This window comes from Gigantopelta aegis, chromosome 6 (genome assembly GCF_016097555.1).
Source record: "Gigantopelta aegis isolate Gae_Host chromosome 6, Gae_host_genome, whole genome shotgun sequence".
Lineage (NCBI taxonomy): Eukaryota > Metazoa > Mollusca > Gastropoda > Neomphalida > Peltospiridae > Gigantopelta > Gigantopelta aegis.
In genome coordinates this window covers 54,918,623-54,940,410 of record NC_054704.1, presented here as the reverse complement: position 1 = coordinate 54,940,410, position 21,788 = coordinate 54,918,623, and the positions used below count along the sequence as shown (strand labels likewise).

Here is a 21,788-nt window from a genome sequence, read left to right as displayed (position 1 = left end):
ATTTGTCAGCGTAGGTTAATACAGATTCCAAAGTGTATTGTGTTTTTGTTGTGTTTTCTAGTGAACTAAACGTGCTATAATAATATATACTTTATATAAGATCTTATCTCTGATCATACCTAGACGAGCCAGCGGGTATAACTGCCTGTTACAGAGAGATCTAATAGATATACAGTTAGGAGAGATATTTGGACAATCGTGTTTTATTCAGTTACGGGTATTATAGGATCCCCGTGACAATAACATTTAGTGAAATATCTTAAAATATCAGTGAAATAAAAGTGTTGTCAGTCATTCAGTGACGATAACACATTTTAGAGTGAAAATTTCACTATTTTACTCTAAAATGTGTTATCGTCACTGTAGAAAGTGTTATCTTAACTGTAAGAAAGCCGGAACTATTTTAATGCTGGCATTTTAAAAATAAAGGTAAATTACCAAATAGAAAATTTCATGTTTTTTGTCAAATATGATTTATATCTCATCTCGTGAAGCTTCCAATCATATTATACTCGTCGCACAAGCACGACTCGTGAGATATGATTGCAAACTTCACTCGATGAGATATAAATCATATTTGACAAAAAATATGAAATATCCTCTATAAAACAGGAGGAAAAGAGTGTATAACGATGGGAAGTTATTTGATGATTACCGGGATATCTTATTCATTCCGTGAAAACGTCTTATGGTGTATTATGTTGGTCCGTAGGATCCGGTTACTTCTGCTGATTTTAAAATAATTCTTAAAGTACCAGAAGCCAAAAATCATCCTTTATAAATTTAGAATTCTGTGCTCCATTTACAGATAATCCTAGAATTCTTTTACCAACGTAGATCTAATCGTCTCCGGTCCGATTGTTGTTGGTGCTTCTGTTGTTGTTGTTGTTGTTGTTGTTGTTGTTGTGGTAGTTGTCTTGACAATTTGGCATTTAATGAACCCAGTCAGAATTATAAATAACGGTCCGAAAAAGTTTATAATCTTGATGAATTTGGCACTGGATCACATTTCATGTCATTCAAACTTTAAATTGCTGTGAAGAAGTAGTCGCATACTTTCGAAAGTTACTGCACCTTGTTGTCTAATTGATCCCTCCCGTATTTCAATTAACATTCCTCATATTCCTGAGTTAGTTATCATTTTGTAAACTGGTAACATGTCATCAATGTAACTTTAAACTGTGGCGGAGTCGTTTACTTTGCCAGTGAAGGTGAATGGTACCAGTCGTTTAAACACGATACACACTCCTATGATCGTAACGAGAACGATAGCACAGTCTGTGGCAAAAGTGACTCTTGGTCCGTACGCCGTGTAAATCTGCGAGACAAAGATAGGGCCGACGGTTCTTGCCAAACTACCCGAAGCAGTCAGCCAACCCATCCACGTACCCTACAAAACAAAGAGTTTTAAGTTGCCAAATAGTCTAGTGATCAAACAGAATGTTCACTAGATAAAAGGTCTTTACAAACAACAACACCACAAAAACAAAACAACTAAACACACACACACACACACACACACACACACACAGAGAGAGAGAGAGAGAGAGAGAGAGAGAGAGAGAGAGAGAGAGAGAGAGAGAGAGAGAGAGAGAGAGAGAGAGACAGACAGACAGACAGACAGACAGACAGACAGACACCGAGAAGAAGAAGAAAACGGTGTTATCCAAATGTTGGTGCACATTAGAATACAAAAATGAATAACTTGTCTAAAAAAAATAAAAAAATAAAAAATACACAATAATAATAATAATAATAATAATAATAATAATAGCAATAATAATAATAATAGTAATAATAATACAACAATGTTTTCCAAGTTATGCAACAGCTTTATGTTTTCAAAAAAAGCTATACAAAAAACGACCGAAAATCAATATCGGATTTTTATAATCACAACTGCTAAAAATCGTATTTAAAACATTATGTATGCTTTCCTTAAGAGTTTCATATTAACAATCGTGGTTTTTTGTTGAAAAAAGATATCTATTTTCATACATGTATATGTAAGGTTAGCATAAAGACATTTTGGCAGAATAGTTGACAGTGGGTAGCCTATAAGGATATGACAATGAAAAGAACTCTTAATTTATTACCTGTGGTTTTGGTCCTAAGATTTTCGAATATATGGTGTACGTCATCACACTGGTACACGGGTATCCAGCAGATATGAGGAAAACCCCGACGAGATACTGAGGTAGGTATATCCTCGGCGTGTCGTCGCACCAAGACATCGTGGAGGGACACCCTTCCAGCTCCACTGTTGTTGTCGCTGCTGTCACGGTGGTTGTCACTGGAAACGTCGTACCAACCGTGCTAGCCGTCGACGTGTTTTGGTGTGGCGTAATACTACTAGAAAGAACCTTGGTACTGTGTATACTACTAGTTATAGTGCTTGTCGTAAAAGAAGTTGTGTTTTCTATTCCGGTTATAGAACTTCCTGTAACTGTTGTTTTTGTGTTGCTACTGGAATATGCATCACTGGTTGACACTGACGTAGCTGTGGCCATAGAAGTCAATGCAGATGGCGATGCTGATGTTGTGAAATCTCTTGAGTACAGATTGAATGGTGCATATGACAGTGGCGACGGTGTCGTGGCTGTGGTTTTGTTGGAGTCTAACGGTAATACTGTTGACGGATTCCAGGACATTGGAAGACTGAAGGCTTTGGATATTTGTGTGGCTCCAGTGGTCGAGTTCATCACAATCACTGATACACATTTCACGAAAAAAACAAAAACAACTGAAAGCCTTGATACAACAGTTCAAGAATATCAAGAATGTAAAGCAGAATATATATGAATGCAAAATTAAAAAAAATATATATATAAAAAAATATTATTTTATTTTTTATTATTCTACTTTGTTTTGGGTTTACGACATTTTGGACTAAATATACTGACTGGATTATAAACGACATTTAATAACAACAACAACAATAATAATATTAGAAAAAAACCCACTTTGAAACTTAGTAACTAAGCCCTCCCCCCCCCCCCCCCCCCCGCAAAAAAACAACAAAATAAAACAAACCAAAACAAAAAACCCCAACAACAAAAACCGTATTACATTTTTGGAACAACTGAGCACTTAAGTAACAAAAATTAAATACCGTTCTATTAAATGTGGGTTTACATTTTCATGCAGCAGACGTTACTGGAAGACGCTAAACAGTGATTGAATATAAAGTTATGTATATATATTTCGACCTTTGTACATTTCAAAACAACATTTAGACTTGTGCAGAGATACGATTTTAATACATTACTGTATGTGAATGCAAAGGTAACGAGATGCATACCACAGTGAAAGTTTAGTTATTTCTCGATTGGTCTGACGAACGAAGTTTCAATTATAGAAAATACACATTTGTCATAGTGAACAAAGATTAACGTTAAAGTTAAAGTGTTTTGTTTAACGACACCATTGAGCTATTGAATGTTAAACATTTGGTAATTCTAACACGTAGTCAGAAGAAACCCGCTACATTTTTCCATTAGCAACAAGGGATCTTTTATATGCATTTTCACACAAACAGGAAAGCACATACCACGGCCTTTGACCAGTTGTGGTGCACTGGTTGGAACGACAAAAGTTCAATCAGTGAATGGATCCACCGTTCAACTGACTTGGTTGATCAAAGAAAACGCTTAGCCATATATATTCTCACGTTCTAACCACTTGTTAAAATAATAACGATAAAACAAACCTGCCGGACTGCGGATTGGTAGCTCGTTTCCCCAAGGTAAAAATACAAAGTATCCCAGCATGCAGAGAATGAATCCACCAATCAACAGGAATCGTTCATTAATTCTAAAAAATAGGTAGGTATTAAACATTTTAAAATAACCTGAACAATCGATTTTGTTTGGTTTATTAAACATAAATATATCAATATAAACAACTATATGTATTATTTTCATTGGGAAATTTTAGAACTGGCAGTATGGCTGTTTAATAATTTGCTATATTTAATAATTAAAAAGAAGTGTAGATAAAAAATGTTGATTTTATAAGGAACATTTTATCGACATATTTTCTTTGTTTTAAAAGCATTACCTCCCTCCCATTACCCACCTAGTTCTTCAGCGCATGATGTATTCGCTTGTGAAAGGGGTGATAATTGCGAACAACCCATAGATGACTGAACATTTTAAATAACAGCGGCTTAAGATTTGTATGTATTAAAGTATACCACTAGCGGACAACAGAACAGGATCGACCCCCACCTACAGAAATCTTCACTTGAATCTTGTTTGATATAATCACCTTTTTGAAAGGAATTTGAGGCCCATGAAAATAGCAATGGCCTCCGCGCCAGCCGTTGCTAGAATGATTCCGTTGTATAATGTGGCTTTATCCTTCGTCCAGGCAAATTCGTTCATGGTCAGCGGAGTTGCAATCCTATACAAACAAATAATTTAATAAGACTTGATGTTAATTATAAAACATGAATCTCAAACTATATCAAATTTATTTATGTTGGTGAGACAACTGAATCTTTCAAGAATAAGAACAGGACTTTAGGACTGATGATCACTTCAAGACTGACGAACACTTTAGTACTGACGAACACTTCAGGACTGACGATCACTTTAGGACTGACGATAACTTCAAGATTGACGAACACTTTAGGACTGACGATCACTTCAAGACTGACGAACACTTCAAGACTGACGATCACTCTAGGACTGACGGTCATGATATAAATATGTTCGGTGTGATGGATCTGGACAAATTATATCAAGTTTGTTTTGTTTAATGACACAACTAGAGCACACATTTGGTAATTTTGACATATAGTCTTAGAGGGGAAACCCTCTACATTTTTTCTATCAGTAGCAAGTGATCTTTTATATACACCATCCCACAGACAGGATATCACATACCACGACCTTTGATACACTAGTCGTGGTGTACTAGCTGGAAAGAGAAATAGCCCAATGGGCCCACCGACGGATTATATAAAGATGACACATACAGGAAAAACCACAGAAAATCTTTGGAAAAACAAATTAAGAACAGATAGACACCACGGAGTGAACATCAGCGAGTAACTCATAGGTCACACCGCAACGCCAATGACGTGACCGCAAGGCCGAAAGCTTGGAAAATGTAACGATGTAAATGTAAAGAGACTTTATATTATATAAACAATAAATAAAATAATACCTTTTGTTACTACACATAACCCCAACAATGCAGAATTATTTCAAAACGGATACGACAATTTAGATATTTTGCAACAAAGCAACATCATAACGAAACTTCTAACTAAATTCACAGTAATTAAAAGTAAACGACAACCTGCAAACTTAAAGAATATGCTATCAAATGCGACATATTCAGAACAAGGCACAGTCCCCAGAATTACAAAATGTAAAGATCCATGGTGTGGTACTTGTAAACACTTGCTAAAAGGTTCAACATTTAATATACGTTCAAAGGAATTTACTATGAAAAGCAATATGACTTGCTCATCAACAGATATAATTTATGCTTTGAAAGTATAAACTGTGATGGATTTAATATCGGGCAGTCAGTTCATCTCCGAAAAAGAGTAACTCTTCATTGACTACAAATTGTTCCTGCAGAACTGACACCTGCATGTTTCCAAACATACCGGCCTCGGTGGCGTCGTGGTTAGGCCATCGGTCTACAGGCTGGTAGGTACTGGGTTCGGATCCCAGTCGAGGCATGGGATTTTAAATCCAGATACCGACTCCAAACCCTGAGTGAGTACTTTGCAAGGCTCAATGGGTAGGTGTAAACCACTTGCACCGACCAGTGATCCATAACAAAGGCCATGGTTTGTGCTATCCTGTGGGAAGCGCAAATAAAAGATCCCTTGCTGCCTGTCGTAAAAGAGTAGCATATGTGGCGACAGCGGGTTTCCTCTAAAAAACAGTGTCAGAATGACTATAATATGTTTGACGTCCAATAGCCGATGATAAGATAAAAAATCAATGTGCTCTAGTGGCGTCGTTAAATAAAACAAACTTTACTTTTACTTTCCAAACATATGCATTCTTGTGAGGCTGGTCATTATAAGATATTTCCAATTTACGAAGTATTTGACAATCAAAAACAAAACCTTAACCCTCCAATGAATCGAGAGTTAGTATAAATTAATGCCAATTGCGTACGTCTCACATTGTTTATTTGTAATAATTCTCCATGTTACAATATGTATTTGTTGTGTGTCCATAGTTCTATAGCTACACATATGTACATGAATGTATAAATACTGTAACAAAGATGAATGATTGAATGAATGGATGGACGAACGAACGAACGAATGAATGAATGAATGAATGAATGAACGAACGAATGTTTAACGACACCCCAGCACGAAAAATACATTGGCTGTTGGGTGTCAAACTACGGTAAACATAAGAAGGAAGTGATGAACATCAATATAAAAAAACACAGTTGAAATTTGTTTTGTTTAACGACACCACTAGAGCACATTGATTTATTAATCATCGGCTATTGGATGTCAAACATATGGTCATTTTGACAGTCGTAGAGAGGAAACCCGCTACACTTTTCGATTAGTAGCAGTTGATCTTTTATATGCAACATCCCACAGACAGAATAACACATACCACGGCTTTTGATATACCAGTCGTGGTGCACTGGCTGGAATGAGAAATAGCCCAACGGACCCACCGACGAGGATCGATCCTAGACCGACCGCGCATCAGGCGTGCGCTTTACCACTGGGTTACATCCTGCCCCGGTTAATTACAGTTGAATTAAAACACAGTGTAAAGAACTATGCAAAAAATACAAATATCACAGACAGATCAAAATAAAACACGGTGTAAAGAACTATGCAAAGAATACAAATATGACAGACAGATCAAATTAAAACACAGTGTAAAGAACTATGCAAAGAATACAAATATCACAGACAGATCAAATTAAAACACAGTGTAAAGAACTATGCAAAAAATACAAATATCACAGACAGATCAAATTAAAATTTAGAATAAAATTCAGTACCAGGAAGAAATTGATGACACAGCCTATTGTAGAAATGGTATACCATCAAGACAAATGAATTAAAGGAGAATTGCAAATAAGTAATTTGTTTAAACCATTATTCTCCATGTTAAGAATTATTTTGAATTATTATTGTATGTTTCATACGTTTTATTCGATGAATATAAACAAATACCCCTCCCGAACCCCCCCCCAAAAAACCCTAAACAAACAAAACAAACCCCCCCCCCCCCAAAAAAAAACCCAAACAAACAAACGAAACTAAAACAAAACACAAAAAAAACAAAAACAAAAACCAACTCACATTATATTTATACACGCACCATTGTGATAGATAGATAGATAGATAACAATTTAACGTGTCCATATACCACTAGGGTTTCGAACACGCCCATCCAAAGTCCGACCTCCGATAAGATCGGTTGCCTGACTCGGGATGGGGAGAGGATAGAGTTGAAAATGGGCAGATGTTTGAAAATAGCTATTAGTAAGAAAGTTAATAAAAAAAAAAATTGACTGCTCGGCCGAATATTTATATAATTTGGAGTATTTTAGATGGACAGTCCAAAAATAAATAAGAGAAAGAAGAGAGGATCGGACTATTTAATAATATTAAAAAAAAGAATAATTTCGACATATAATTTTGAACGGAGGTCTAAAAGTTTAAAGTCCGATCTATATGCTATAAGGTTGGGGGGGGGGGGGGGGGGTTGGTGAGTTTAAGGTGGGCGGAATTTGGAATACGAATTTAGTAGTTAGGTCAAAGACCTAAAGCCAAAATGAGCTCCATTGTGATACGATTCCTCCTACACTTTGTGCTTGGTGATGGGTGTATAACCGTTGTTGCTTGTTGTTTTTGTTCACTAGTATATTTACTTACGTTTCGAACACCGTGAATATGAAGAGGACGACGAAAAATATACAGATGGACGATATGACGGCCAGGTAGTCTGGAGTGTACACCGGGACCACTTCCTCGTAACCTGAAAATAAATCCAATGGCAGTTCCAAGGGGGTGACCAAGTGGATATGTCAACTCTAAACATTCAAGTGCCCCCGTGGTTTACCAATATATTTGCAATTTTCTTTTCACAAACGCTAAACCCTTTCAGGTGATTCGTCCATTTCACATTTCGTTTGGCAAATTACAGCCGTACCTAACCAAAATTTCATACGATTTTTAGCAGAGGCGAATCTAGGGGGGGGGGGGGGGGGGGCAGGGGAGTTATAATTTTATTATATATTAATTTTAATTTTTTTTACGATCCCTCTCTAAACCTCCCCCAAAGTTCCCCTGGCATTCCGCCTCATGTCACTGGGGCCCCCCTAATGGATTTTATGGATCCGCCACTGCTTAGTAAACGAAACAAGGGAAAAAAACCAAAACCGAATCCGTACACAACAATGCCACCTCTTCTCGAGTTAGTTAAAACAAAACAATTTTTACACTAAAAAAGAGCTTCGTTTTCCCGTATTTTCACATGGGCCACTGTCACGTGCTAGCTACAGCCCTGGAAATATGTTGGATGGCAGTGACAAATAAACAAACAACAAACAAAACCAACCAAACAACACACACAAAACAAAGAGAAAAAAAAGAAAGAAAGAATGAACACAAACAAAACAGAAGAAAGAAAGAAAGAAAGAAAAAGAATATGGCAAATTAATACAGGGTCTTCTCCAGCTTGACAAAGGCAGGACTTCTAACCTAAATGGTATTGTTTCTTTGTCGTTTCCATAAAATATGTAACAGGTCGCCGACAGACAAAATCTGACGCAGAGCATTCATTTCATTTCAACTTATTTTCGTGTTTATATCCAATTAAGGTTCAAGCCCGCTGTCCTGGGCACACATCTCAGCTATTTGGGCTGTCTGTCCAGGGCAGTGGGTTAGTTATTAGTTGGTTAGTGGTTAGTGAGAGAGAAGAGAGTGTAGTGGCCTTACACGTACCCATTGAGCCCTTACGAAATCGTTCTGGGTGGGAGCCGGTACCGGCCTGTGAACCCTTTACATACCAGCCTGTAGTCCGATGGCTTAACCACTGCACCACCGAGGCGCAGAGCAATGGACATTTATAAAGGAATACAGTCGTAAAACTGTCCACTCTTGCAGTGTCTACGTCGGTCTGAGTCCGTTATAGATTTGATTGAAACCAGACTTAAGGATAAAAGTCTTATAATACTGTAATATATCAAATAATGAATTTTGTCAATCAAATATTACGAAAACTACAAGTTCTTAAGACATTCGTCTGACTCCTAACTGGATTTTCATTTAAAGTATCTAAATACATGCACAATTATTACATTTGAGCACCACCGTGTATTGTTTTAATATTAAACATTTTATTCGTCGTATTCATCCGACATAACGCGAACGACGACGGACACGTCCGATGATTTCCGAACCCGTGACATTACAACGAATACTCACTGCTGTCTTGGATGTTTGTGTTGGCATCGAGGTCGCGGTCCACGACCCTGTGTTCTCTAAACACGACGATCAACAGCACGATGTTGATGATGCAGAGGATGGCGCCGAAATAGCCCGGCGCCGTGTACATGTCGAGATGAAGCCATATCTTGTGGATGGGCCCCGGGTGTCCCAGAGGGACCAGTGCTGCTTGGATCGCTGCAATTGCATATACATGTACTATTATTATTGATAACGTGAATTTAGTAGTCTACTTAAAGCTACAATCTCCAATATATTCCACGAGCTACTCTCGATTCACTAATATCAAAAGCTATATTAGCTCGACCATTTACCTTTCGACCGACCGTTCAAAATTGCGCCAAATTCCCTCAATCAAAATTGCGCACCCTTTACTTTTTGGCATTTAACTGCTCCATTCAAATTCGATAGCACCACCACCACCCCCACCCGCCTACTACCGATTTGATCGGGCTGCTGGTGCTCCCTTGCACCTGCCTGTGCAGGCGGTCCCTCTTCTCCCCTCCCCCACCTTTCCTGTCATGGACGGAGAGAGAAGATGGTGTAGTGGCCTTACACCTACCCACTGAGTCGTTAAATCTCGCTCTGGGTGGGAGCCGGTACCGGGCTACGAACCCTGAACCCAGTAGCCTTATGTCCGAGTGCTTTACCCTCTGAGTAATATTTTGACAGTGACCAACCTGGACCTAGAATGAAGCCGACAGTCTGGAAGATGCTGACGTTGGCCATGGCTCCAGTCCGTTCCTTGACAGTCGTGGCACCTGACACATACGACCGGACAACCGCCACGTTACCTGGGGTGATAAACACAATTTAAATTATCTCACGGGTAACAAATGAAAAAAAGTTGTTTTTGTTTAACGAAATCATTAGAGCACATTGGTTTGTTAATCATCGGCTATTGGATGACAAACATTCCATAAATCTAATATTATAGTCTTAGAGGACCCCAACCCCCCAAAAAACAACAACAAACAAACAAAAAACATACCCCCCCCCCCCAATGACAATAACACCCAAACAAAAAACAACAACAATAATAACAACAAACAGTTTGCAGCAAGCGATTTTTTTTCATGCAATTACGCATAGACAATACAACATGCTACGACTTTACGATATACCAGTCGTGGAACCATGGTTGGTATGGGGAAACCCCGTCGCGAAGGTTCGATCCTACGACCCAAACACCTCGGACGATTGCACTACCGACTGAGCTACATCCCCTCTCGTGACAAACGACTCATTCATAAATACATATAACAAGCCCCAAAACAATATCAGAGTTTAAGCTGGGCCAGGGCTACTCCCACCCCACCCCACCCCCACACACACCACGCACACTACAACAAAACAAAAGAGTTTGAGCAAATACCAATTAGCCAAACACAATACAGCAAAATTAAAGCTCTTCATGAAATGTATATAATGTTATATCTTTAAGTTTTGTTTAAAGACTCCACTAGATCACATTGATTTATTAATCATTGGCTATTGGATGTCAAACATATATATGGTAATTCTGACACATAGTCATCAGAGGAAACCCGCTACATTTTTTCCTAATGCAGCAAGGGATCTTTTATATGCACTTTCCCACAGACTGGAAAGCATATGCCACGGCCTTTGACCAGTTGTGTTTTAGAATGAGAAAAAAACCCAATCAGCTGAATGGATCCACCGAGGTAGTTCGATCCTGCGACGCAAGCACCTCAAACGAGCACTCAACCGACTGAGCTAAATGCCGCCTAATTTATTAAGGGATCGGGACGTAGCTCAGTGGTACAGCGTTCGTCTGATGCACGATCGATCTAGGATCGATTCCCGTCGGTGGACCCATTGGGCTATTTCTCGTTCCAACCAGTGCTCCACAACTGATGTAACAAAGGCCGTGGTATGTACTATCCTGTCTGTGGGGTGGTGCATATAAAAGATCCCTTGCTGTTAATCGAAAAGAGTAGCCCATGAAGTAGCGACAGCGGGTTTCCTCTCTCAATATCTGTGTGGTCCTCGACCATAAGTCCGACGTCATATAACCGTAAATAAAATGTGTTGAGTGCGTCGTTAAATAAAACATTTTCTTCCTTATTGTTTAATGTATCGAAGAACGGCGCGTTCCGAATGAACACTAAAATGAGGTTGGGGACGAAATCGTCCGTCGTGATCCGAATGAAAAGTGTAATCTGTGGAGACAGTGGTGGCAGCGGGTTCCTGTCTTATTATCTATGTGGTTCTTAACCTTATGTCCAATGCCATATAATCCAATCTAATTAAAATTAGCTCCACTATTACATGTGGATCTAACACCAGCCAGTTGGAGCTCATGTCCACCAATCAAAACCTTACTTGCAGAATCCTGCCAGTGATTTAAAAATAATTTGAAAACATTCCGAATTATCCTGAGGGTATACGACATGTTTCGTGTGAATTACGAATGCCTTAAAACATGTTTTATTTTATAAAATAAATAATTTGTAATGGAAAACTGAAGACTGATTTATGTGGGTTTTTTTATAAATAAATAAATAATTTTTAATGTAAAATTGAAGACTGATAACCCACCCCGTACGTATTGGTATGGTTCGCTGTACTGCGGCCACTAAAATAGACTCGCCCGATATTTTTAGAATTTGTATGCTCCCAAATAACGTTATAAAAGGCGAAGTGTGATTGGTCAATATCTAAATTATTATTTACAGACGAAATGTTACCTGGACATTGGGGACTACGCAGTGTTGTTAGTTTTAAATCACTGGCAGGATTCTGCAAGTAAGGTTTTGATTGGTGGACATGAGCTCCAACTGGCTGGTGTTAGATCCACATGTAATAGTGGAGCTAATTTTAATTAGATTGCATATAATCAGAATAACATGTGTTGGGTGCGTCGTTAAATAAAACCTATATTTCCTAGAATAACTGTCTGTAACAGCTTACCTGCACCGAAACCAATCAGGCCCCTGGCAAGGATAAGATAGTACTTCTGGTAGCTGGGGAAGCTTTCCATGTAGGTGTACATCACGTTGGACAGTAGTTCTATCACCAAGGAAACAGCTAGCGGGTCGCGACTCTTTTTCCGGATGTTGGCCCAAAATCCGAATATTGGCGAAGCGACAAGTTGGCCTACGCTGTACGATGCCACTACCCAACCAAGGAAATCAGTTGATGCCTCTGAATCAAGCTGAACATATATATAAATAAATAAATAAAAACAAGGTGAAAATACCTAATAATACAATCCCTGTAATATAATCCCGTAGGAATTTCATATATGACATCAAATTTGATATTGGGAAGGTAACTAACATGTATTACATTTTTAAAAATGGGAGGTGATCACCAACAGGTAATATTTTTTAGACGCCATTTTGGAAAATGGCCGCCAACGTTTTTAATATCTTGTAAACCACTGAATACAAAACTATGATTTTTTTTTTTTAAAGATGTAAATACTTGATCAATATATATTTAATCTGGTTAGTCCGTGTTTTTTTTTATGGTTAGCAGCCATTTTAAATTATAGTCTGTTGGGCTAATTTTGTTTTGAATTTTTTTTTTTTTAAATACGCCATAAACATTTTTACCGGCCTCGGTGGCGTCGTGGTTAGGCCATCGGTCTACAGTCTGGTAGGTACTGAGTTCGGATCCCAGTCGAGGCATGGGATTTTTAATCCAGATACCGACTCCAAACCCTAAGTGTGTGCTCCGCAAGGCTCAGTGGGTAGGTGTAAACCACTTGCACCGACCAGTGATCCATAACTGGTTCAACAAAGGCCATGGTTTGTGCTGTTCTGTCTGTGGGAAGCACAAATAAAAGATCCCTTGCTGTCTGTCGTAAAAGAGTAGCCTATGTGGCGACAGCGAGTTTCCTCTAAAAAAAACAGTGTCAGAATGACCATATGTTTGACGTCCAATAGCCGATAATAAGATAAAAAATCAATGTGCTCTAGTGGCGTCGTTAAATAAAACAAACTTTACTTTACTTTACCATAAACATTTAAAAAGAGCATCTAGCTAAATAGATGCTACTAAAAGCATAAAACATGTTGAGCTACAGTTTAATCAAGTAAAAATATAAAAAAATATATTTGTTTCCAGCCAAAAACAAATGTAGCTTGTGTTTCTTTATACCTCCGACTTCAAATGTAAATAATGTAACTATTATCCAAAGGGATAAGTCTCACTGTTCAGAAAACACACCCAAAAAACATCTTTTCGAAATGAGAGTCTGGGAAAATTGTTTAATAAGAAAAACAAACACCTCTCTCGAATGATCATATTTATCACCGGCACATGGAAACCGGTGGTGGTGGAATTTGTGCACCCCTCCTCTTTTCCCCACCTTTTTGTCCTAATAACTATACAGAAATAAAAATGTGATTATGCCATCCCCCACTATAGCGTGTGTATAATGAAAGACATATTGTTCCTACAGGCCTGTATCAGATTAAAAATAAAAGGAACTTAACATATGTTTAGCAACACACTGGGAAATAATTGTCTGTCTAACCAGCGACACACGATAGCTACAACATTTGGTTGAGATATAGGTATCACTATACCAAATAATACTGATAGAAAGAAAAAAGGGAACACATTATATTTGAGACCAAATTTACTTCATTACTAGAGAAGTTATCATATGTCTGTTAAAGGTTAAAGCCGCACACCCTAGTTCCATCCAGCGAAAATAAATTATAATTTGGTTAATCTACAAACCTGTAACACACTTAGATCACGTTTTTATCAAATGGAGTGAAAAAGCAGGTTTTATATCGATAAATACCATGGGAATCCCCATGTCCCAATTGCTTGAAATAATTTTGAAAGTTTGTATTCTGATGTCACCGGTAGATGTCGCTCGAAGCACAACAATGCCTACGTCACGACAAATTTCACAGACTTGGGGTGAGTTCTTTTCACCTCTCCTGGACATGTTCCAACTGTTCTCTCCTGGTTGTATCCCCTCTCCAGATATCGTAGGACTTAGCAAAATTATTGGTTTTAAGGGTTTGTAACGTTTTGTATTGAGATACTTACTTGTCTGAACTTTATTGTTACTGAAAATGTTCACGAACTGTGAAGAAAAATCTCACAAATGAACAACAACAAATCGGATGTTGCTTGCGCGATCCGTGCACGAGAAAACAAACCGAACCAAAATGATAACGGTCACGTGGTATACCAACGTCTGTGACATTGAAATGGAAATATCCCGTCTAAAAATAGATCATAAACGATTAACTTTAAATTTAAAGGGGAATACCCTAGTTTTAACCCGTGAAAATCAACACATTTGGATAAAGTCTGTGGCTTTGAAATAGGGAAATACCCTCTAAAACAGACTAAAACTCAACTCCATAACTGTTACTTCTCCGACGCACGTGAGTTTTTAAAAATATGAGAAATGCATTTTGTGATATTAAAAACAACAAGATGACCAAAAACACTTCGAATGTACGGAAATGGAAAAGTAAAGTATGAATTCAGTTATCAAAAACGGCTCTAATAGTAAAAAATATAGTGTTTAAAAACTAGGGTCATGTCATGTCATAGGGTTTTACGTGCACATTCAGAACAAGCTGTTGTAGCGCACGCCTGCCGTGGGCACAAGAGCCGGCCTTGGCCGGTCCTCCGTCCATGACAGGAAAGGTGTGGGGAGGGGAGAGGAGGGACCGCCTGCACTGGCAGGTGCAAGGGAGCACCAGCAGCCCGATCAAATCGGTAGCAGGCGGGTTGGGGTGGTGGTGGTGCTATGGAATTTGAATGGAGCAGTTAAATGCCAAAGAGAAAAAGGTGCGCAATTTTGATTGAAGGACTTTGGCGCAATTTTGAACGATCGGTCGAAAGGTAAATGGCCGAGCTAATATAGGTTTTGATATTAGTGAATCGAGAGTAGCTCGTTAATTTTAGACCTTTACGATGCTGTGGTGTCTCCCTAGGTTGCCCATAGGGCCCTTATAAAGTGCCTGACTGCTTCTGGTCGAGGCATCACCAAGTACCAAGTTATTACCAGCAGCAAGTATTGGGGGTTTGGGTGGGGGGGGGGGGGGGGGCGAAAACTAGGGTAGCCTTTAACGGGACTGTCCTGAGTTTGCAGTCTTTGTAAGATGGTTCCAACTGACAGTGTTTTCTGGCGAATAAAATGACATACAAAATACATTTTCGTGTTTGGAATACCATTTAATTGTCTGTATATCCAATGTGTTTGCGGTCGTATTTGTAATAGTCATTTTATCTCGTAATATATATTTTTTTCGTACATACTAGATGATTGGACGATAAAATCCGTTTTGGGCTACTGTAAACATTAGGACGACTACTAACGTCTTGTTTATTCAGATACTAATATTATAATTACGAAAATATCTTTAATATGTAATAGGCATGAAAAAGGCTCCGTATGTCGCAAATATCAAAGGAAATATTTTATTTAACGATGCACTCAACACATTTTATTTACGGTTTTATGGCGTCAGACATATGGTTAAGGACCACACAGATATTGAGAGAGGAAACCTGCTGTCGCCAATTCATCGGCTACTCTTTTCGATTAGCAGCAAGAGATTTTTTATATGCACCATCTCACAGACAGGGTAGTACATACCTCAGCCTTTGATATATCAAACGAGAAATAGCCCAATAGGCCCACCGACGGGGATCGATCCCAGACCGACCGTGCATTGAGCATGCGCTTTACCACTGGGCTGACTGACAGATTACAACTTCAGCCACCTGTTAGATTCGACGCGGGCAGGATTTGATAAGCCAGTGAAGTAATCCAATTTGCGACCGGCCTCGGTGGCGTCGTGGTTAGGCTATCGGTCTACAGGCTGGTAGGTACTGGGTTCGGATCCCAGTCAAGGCAGGGATTTTTAATCCAGATACCGACTCCAAACCATGAGTGAGTGCTCCGCAAGGCTAAATGGGTAGGTGTAAACCACTTGCACCAACCAGTGATCCATAACTGGTTCAACAAAGGCCATGGTTTGTGCTATCCTGCCTGTGGGAAGCGCAAATAAAAGATCCATTGTTGCTAATCGGGAAGAGTAGCTCATGTAGTGGCGACAGCGGGTTTCCTCTCAAAATCTGTGTGGTCCTTAACCATATGTCTGACGCCATATAACCGTAAATAAAATGTGTTGAGTGCGTCGTTAAATAAAACATTTCTTTCTTTAATCAAATTTGCAGCAATATACAGGGTGTTTTTGTTTTTCTTTTTTTTTTCTTTTTCTTTTTTTTTTGCTTGCTTGCGTGTTTGTTTGTGGGAGGTATATATATATATATATATATATATATATATATATTATATATATATATATATATATATATATATATATATATATATATATGTGTGTGTGTGTGTGTGTGTGTGTGTTGTGTGTGTGTGTGTGCGTGCGTGCGTGCGTGTGTTTGTTTATGTTATGTTGTTGTTGTTTATTTATTTATTTGGGAGGTGCATTGCTCTGTTGTTGTTGTTGTTATCTGTAGTTTGTTTGTTATATAAACACTGTCGAACAGTCATAATATCATATACCATGTGTTTGTTAAATCCAGTTAGTTAGAGATATAAGCAATATTCATAAGAAATAATAGTGGAAGTTGTAAAAACCAGATCAAACAGATTCATTTTGTGTACAATGGCAGGTTACATCCATCTGTTTGCAAAGGACATATAACATACATCCACCTTACACACAGCTGCGTCATTTTAGCGCATACATGTATATTATTAACCACCTATAGATAAAGGGCAATTTGGATATGCTCCTACATTATAAAGTGCATCTATTCCAATTTGCATATTAAGACTCAATTGTTCTACTTGACTGAACCAACGTTAAACTGGACGCCACTGTTCCTCATAATTGACAGTACGTCACTGTACTCTACGTGAGACTAGCTGTACTCCACATAATTCCACATTAGACTGCTTGTCATTCTATTTGATGTTAGACCGAACGTCAGTGTACTTGATCTCAGACTGTACATCGCTGTACTTCACAATCGACTGCGTCATTGTAGATGTTAAACTGTACGTCACTGTACATCGCGCTAGACTGTAGTCTACAGTACTTCATGTTACTATACTCTTCTGAACTTGATATTAAGACTTATACCTCACTATACTTTATATTACTGTTCTCTGTATTTCTTGTTAGATTGTACATCATATTATTTCATCTCGTTCCAGCCAGTGCATCACGACTGGTATATCAAAGGCCGTGGTATGTACCACCCTGTCTGTGGGATGGTGCATATGAAAGAACATTTGCTGTTAATCGAAAAGAGAAGCCCATGAAGTGGCGACAGCGGGTTTCCTCTCTCAATATCTGTGTGGCCCGTAACAATATGTCTGACGTCATATTACCGTAAATAAAATGTGTTGAGTGCGTCGTTAAATAAAACATTTCTTTCTTTCTTTCATAGTATTTCACGTTAGACAGTACTTCACGTTAGACTGTACTTCACGTTAAACTTTACTGTTTTACTACCTGTATAGACTGTTAGACTGTCATTACGTTATATCGTACTTCACGTTATACTGTATTTCACGTTATACTGTATTTTACGTTAGACAGTACTTCAAGTTAGGCAGTGGTAAAGCGCTCGCTTGATGCGCAATCGGTCTAGGATCAATTCCCGTCGGTGGGCCTATTGGGCTATTTCTCGTTCCAGCCAGTGCACCACGACTGGTATATCCAAGGCCGTGGTATGTGCTATCATACCTATGGGGTGGTGCATATGAAAGATCCCTTGCTACTAATGGAAAAACGTAGCGGGTTTCCTCTCTAGGACTATACGTCAAAATTACCAAATATTTGACATCCAATATCCGATAAATAAATACATCAATGTGCTCTAAAGGTGTCATTAAACAAAACAAACTTTAACTTTTTCACGTTATACTGTACTTCACGTTATACTGTACTTCACGTTATACTGTACTGTTTTTCGTGTCAAACTATTTTTACTATATAATGACGTTAGACTGTACTTCATGTTATACTGTACTTCACGTTATACTGTACTTCACGTTATACTGTACTTCACGTTATACTGTACTGTTTTTCGTGGCAAACTATTTTTACTATATAATGACGTTAGACTGTACTTCATGTTATACTGTACTTCACGTCATACTGTACTTCTTGTTATACTGTACTTCTTGTTATGCTGTACTTCGTGTTAGAATGTACTTCACATTAGACTGTACTTCGCGTTATATTGTATTTCACGTTATACTGTACTTCATGTTAGACTATACTTCATGTTAGACTGTATTTCGTGTTAAACTATTAGACTGTACTTCACATTAGACTGTATTTCATGTTATATTGTATTTCACGTTATACTGTACATCAAGTTAGACTGTATGTCGCCTTAAACTATTAGACTGTACTTCACGTCAGACTACTTCATGAAAGACTGATTCACATTACACAGTACATTGTACTTCACGTTAGACTGTACTTAACGTTAAACTGTACTTACCAGGTGTAGGAAGGGCCAGATGGACGTCATCGTAATGCTGAATGTGACGCTGCTGAGGAACATCGTCAGGTACATAACCCGGATGGAGCGCCACCGACTCTTGTAGATCTTCGGGTCCTCCGCCACCGTCGAGGTCGTCGTCTCCGTCGAGTCGCCATATTGCGTGATGGGACTGCAAGACGCACAAACACAAACACAGCCTATAGACCTATCAGTTCCCCGGTGGTCCATTTTCTCAACACCTCGTCTGCCGCCATATCTACATAGTTTATAGATTATGTACGTATAGTAGTAGTAAGCTGATAGGTGATGCGAACAAAGACAGAGGTTTATGCAAAGATGGTGGAATCCACTTTTAGTTTCTGAACTCTTTATTTCGACATGGGGTTTTCTTCCTGATCTATAAATAATTCACATCGGTGCAAGTTGCAAAATGTTGGCACCCAAACGAAAGTGAGTTCTTGCTTTGTCGGAATTACAACAAGAGTTCCGCCTACCACGTGATCAAAACGTCTGCTGCATATATGTGGGTTTAGAGATAAATGTGTATTAGTTAACTGGATGATACAGGCGTAGTTTCGTTCACGCATCACTAGTGCAATAAAATTTTGTGTAAACCATTATCCGTTTGCGCTTTAAACTGAGGGCACTTAACATAGTCAAAACAAAAAAAGAAGGAAAAAAAAAGAAGATTTTTTTTTAGATTAAGTGAGTTTGTTTTTGCATAATGAATTACTCATATTGCTCATTTTGTTTTTGGTGGAAATTCCTTATAGCTAACCATTTTGTACCTATTCAAACAGAAAAATGGACATATTTATGTGAAAAAAAAGAAGAAAGAAAGAAAGAAAATGTATATATGTATTTCATTACTTATTTATATAATATTATACAAAGTTTACATAAGAAAGATGGCAATATATTATCAGACCAAATGTATAACCCCATCGGTCTACAGGCTGGTAGGTACTGGGTTCGGATCCCAGTCGAGGCATGGGATTTTTAATCCAGATACCGACTCCAAACCCTGAGTGAGGGCTCAATGGGTAGGTGTAAACGGCTTGCACCGACCAGTGATCCATAACTGGTTCAACAAAGGCCATGGTTTGTGCTATCCTGCCTGTGGGAAGCACAAATAAAAGATCCCTTGCTGCTAATTGGAAAGAGTAGCCCATGTAGTGGCGACAGCGGGTTTCCTCTCAAAATCTATGTGGTCCTTAACCATATGTCTGACGCCATATGACCATAAATAAAATGTGCTGAGTGCGTCGTTAAATAAAACATTTCTTTCTTTCTTTCCAAATGTATAACCTGCACATTTAAACGTTTTTTTAATTGTAAAAATATTGGTACCATTAGAAAGTTATGTAAATGTATAGAGCTATTATTAACAAACAATTCTGTTTGTCGTAAGACCTCTATTATGTATATGAATTATTAGTTAGTCGAACATGGTCATGTTGGTGCTGTTTATATCATGTATGTTTATATATGTACTCCTACCATCAAATTTGCATTTACCATAGTTTGACACCCAATAGCCGATGTATTTTTCGTGCTGAGGTGTCGTTAAACATTCATTCATTGATTGATTCATTCATTCATTCCTACCATCACATCACCGGTTTCGATGGTGAGGTGGATAAACCATGGAACTTAAAACTGGTATATTCTCACCCAACAGAATCCTCTCACACTAACCATTAACCCACTGTCCAGAATAGACAGCCCAGTTAACTGAGGTATGTGTCCAAGGCAGCGTACCTGTATCTTAATTGCATATAAACACGAATATAAGTTTTAAATGAATAAATCCCGTGCCATCGAATGAAGCTCCACAATATAAAAAGGTTACCGGATAGTAGTACATTGTACATGTATATGAAAGCATGTTATTCTAAATGTATGCCACGGATTTAATTATAGTTTACAAGCTTGCATGTTATTTAAATTAAGTGGGTACAGACAAATTAATGCTAGTAGGCTACACAATTGTTAATACACTACAGTTTGCCTAAGGAAACATGTCAATCTTTACTCCAATTTCTGGAAAGCGCATTGGTACAACGTGTGTCATAATATATACTAGTATTTAACTTTTTACTAATGGCAGATGAATTATGTTACGCTAACTTTTTTTTATCGATTTGATAAAAGAAATTCCCAAAATAAACATGGTGAAAGTCGACATGTTTGCTATTTATATGTCGCTTCCGGCTAGTATATAGATTGCATTGCGTTCTTATCTATTTGTTTCATTTCCGCCTGATTACCTTTAAATTATTATTTTTTAATGCAGCTAATTTATTGATATGATATCGTAAAATAATATTTATTTTTTTAAAGACTGTGGCGGTGGATGCAAACTGCTGATAGTGGAAACATACCAGTTTATTAAGGCTAAAGTTGAAGTTGTGTTTAAATTTTATATTAACGTAGTAGGTGTGTAAAATATGTTAATAAAGAAATATATCAGCTTTAAGTAACATATTCAAAATATATTTTTTTAAATTAAAAATTAATATTTATCCCGCTAATAATAAAATAACTCAACGCTAATTCAAGTACTAAACTAGTATTGATAAATGTTTATAGGGTACTAGTATTTAGTGATCGTGAGTAGGAAACGTTTCGTTTTAGATCCTCGTAACAATGGCACAGCTCTGTTGGGACATTGATACAGCAAGAACTAATTTGATAGCTAAAACCCTTATCAAATGATATGTGGCAAGTCACTGTACACAGCATTTATAACCATAAATTGTTTTATTTTGTTTAATGTTTATATTTTGTGGTTCATTATTCTTATCATTGGCTTTATTATTGCTGAGTC

The 21,788-nt window shown here is 37.9% G+C and overlaps 1 protein-coding gene across 1 annotated transcript; it reads right to left on the bottom strand.

Moving 5' to 3' along the window:
- Positions 1-709: 709 nt before the first annotated feature.
- LOC121376338 (major facilitator superfamily domain-containing protein 8-like) lies at positions 710-19,294 on the bottom strand. The gene is made up of 9 exons (XM_041504183.1): positions 18,956-19,294; positions 12,398-12,641; positions 10,144-10,257; positions 9,443-9,640; positions 7,889-7,991; positions 4,270-4,404; positions 3,710-3,813; positions 2,097-2,710; positions 710-1,390 (listed from the first exon to the last, which is right to left on the bottom strand). The coding sequence occupies exons 1-9, from the start codon at positions 19,184-19,186 to the stop codon at positions 1,175-1,177; spliced, it is 1,959 nt and encodes a 652-aa protein (XP_041360117.1). The 5' UTR covers positions 19,187-19,294; the 3' UTR covers positions 710-1,174.
- Between the last annotated feature and the right edge of the window lie 2,494 nt (positions 19,295-21,788).

Bases quoted from the DNA above. Each gene is read 5' to 3' on its own strand.
- LOC121376338 (XM_041504183.1), bottom strand. From the start codon at position 19,186: ATGGACCACCGGGGAACTGATAGGTCTATAGGCTGTGTTTGTGTTTGT. The intron at 12,642-18,955 runs GTAAGTACAGTT...ATATATGTTCAG, and splicing joins TCTGGCCCTTCCTACACCTG to CTTGATTCAGAGGCATCAAC. The intron at 3,814-4,269 runs GTGATTATATCA...CCTATTTTTTAG, and splicing joins CTCAAATTCCTTTCAAAAAG to AATTAATGAACGATTCCTGT.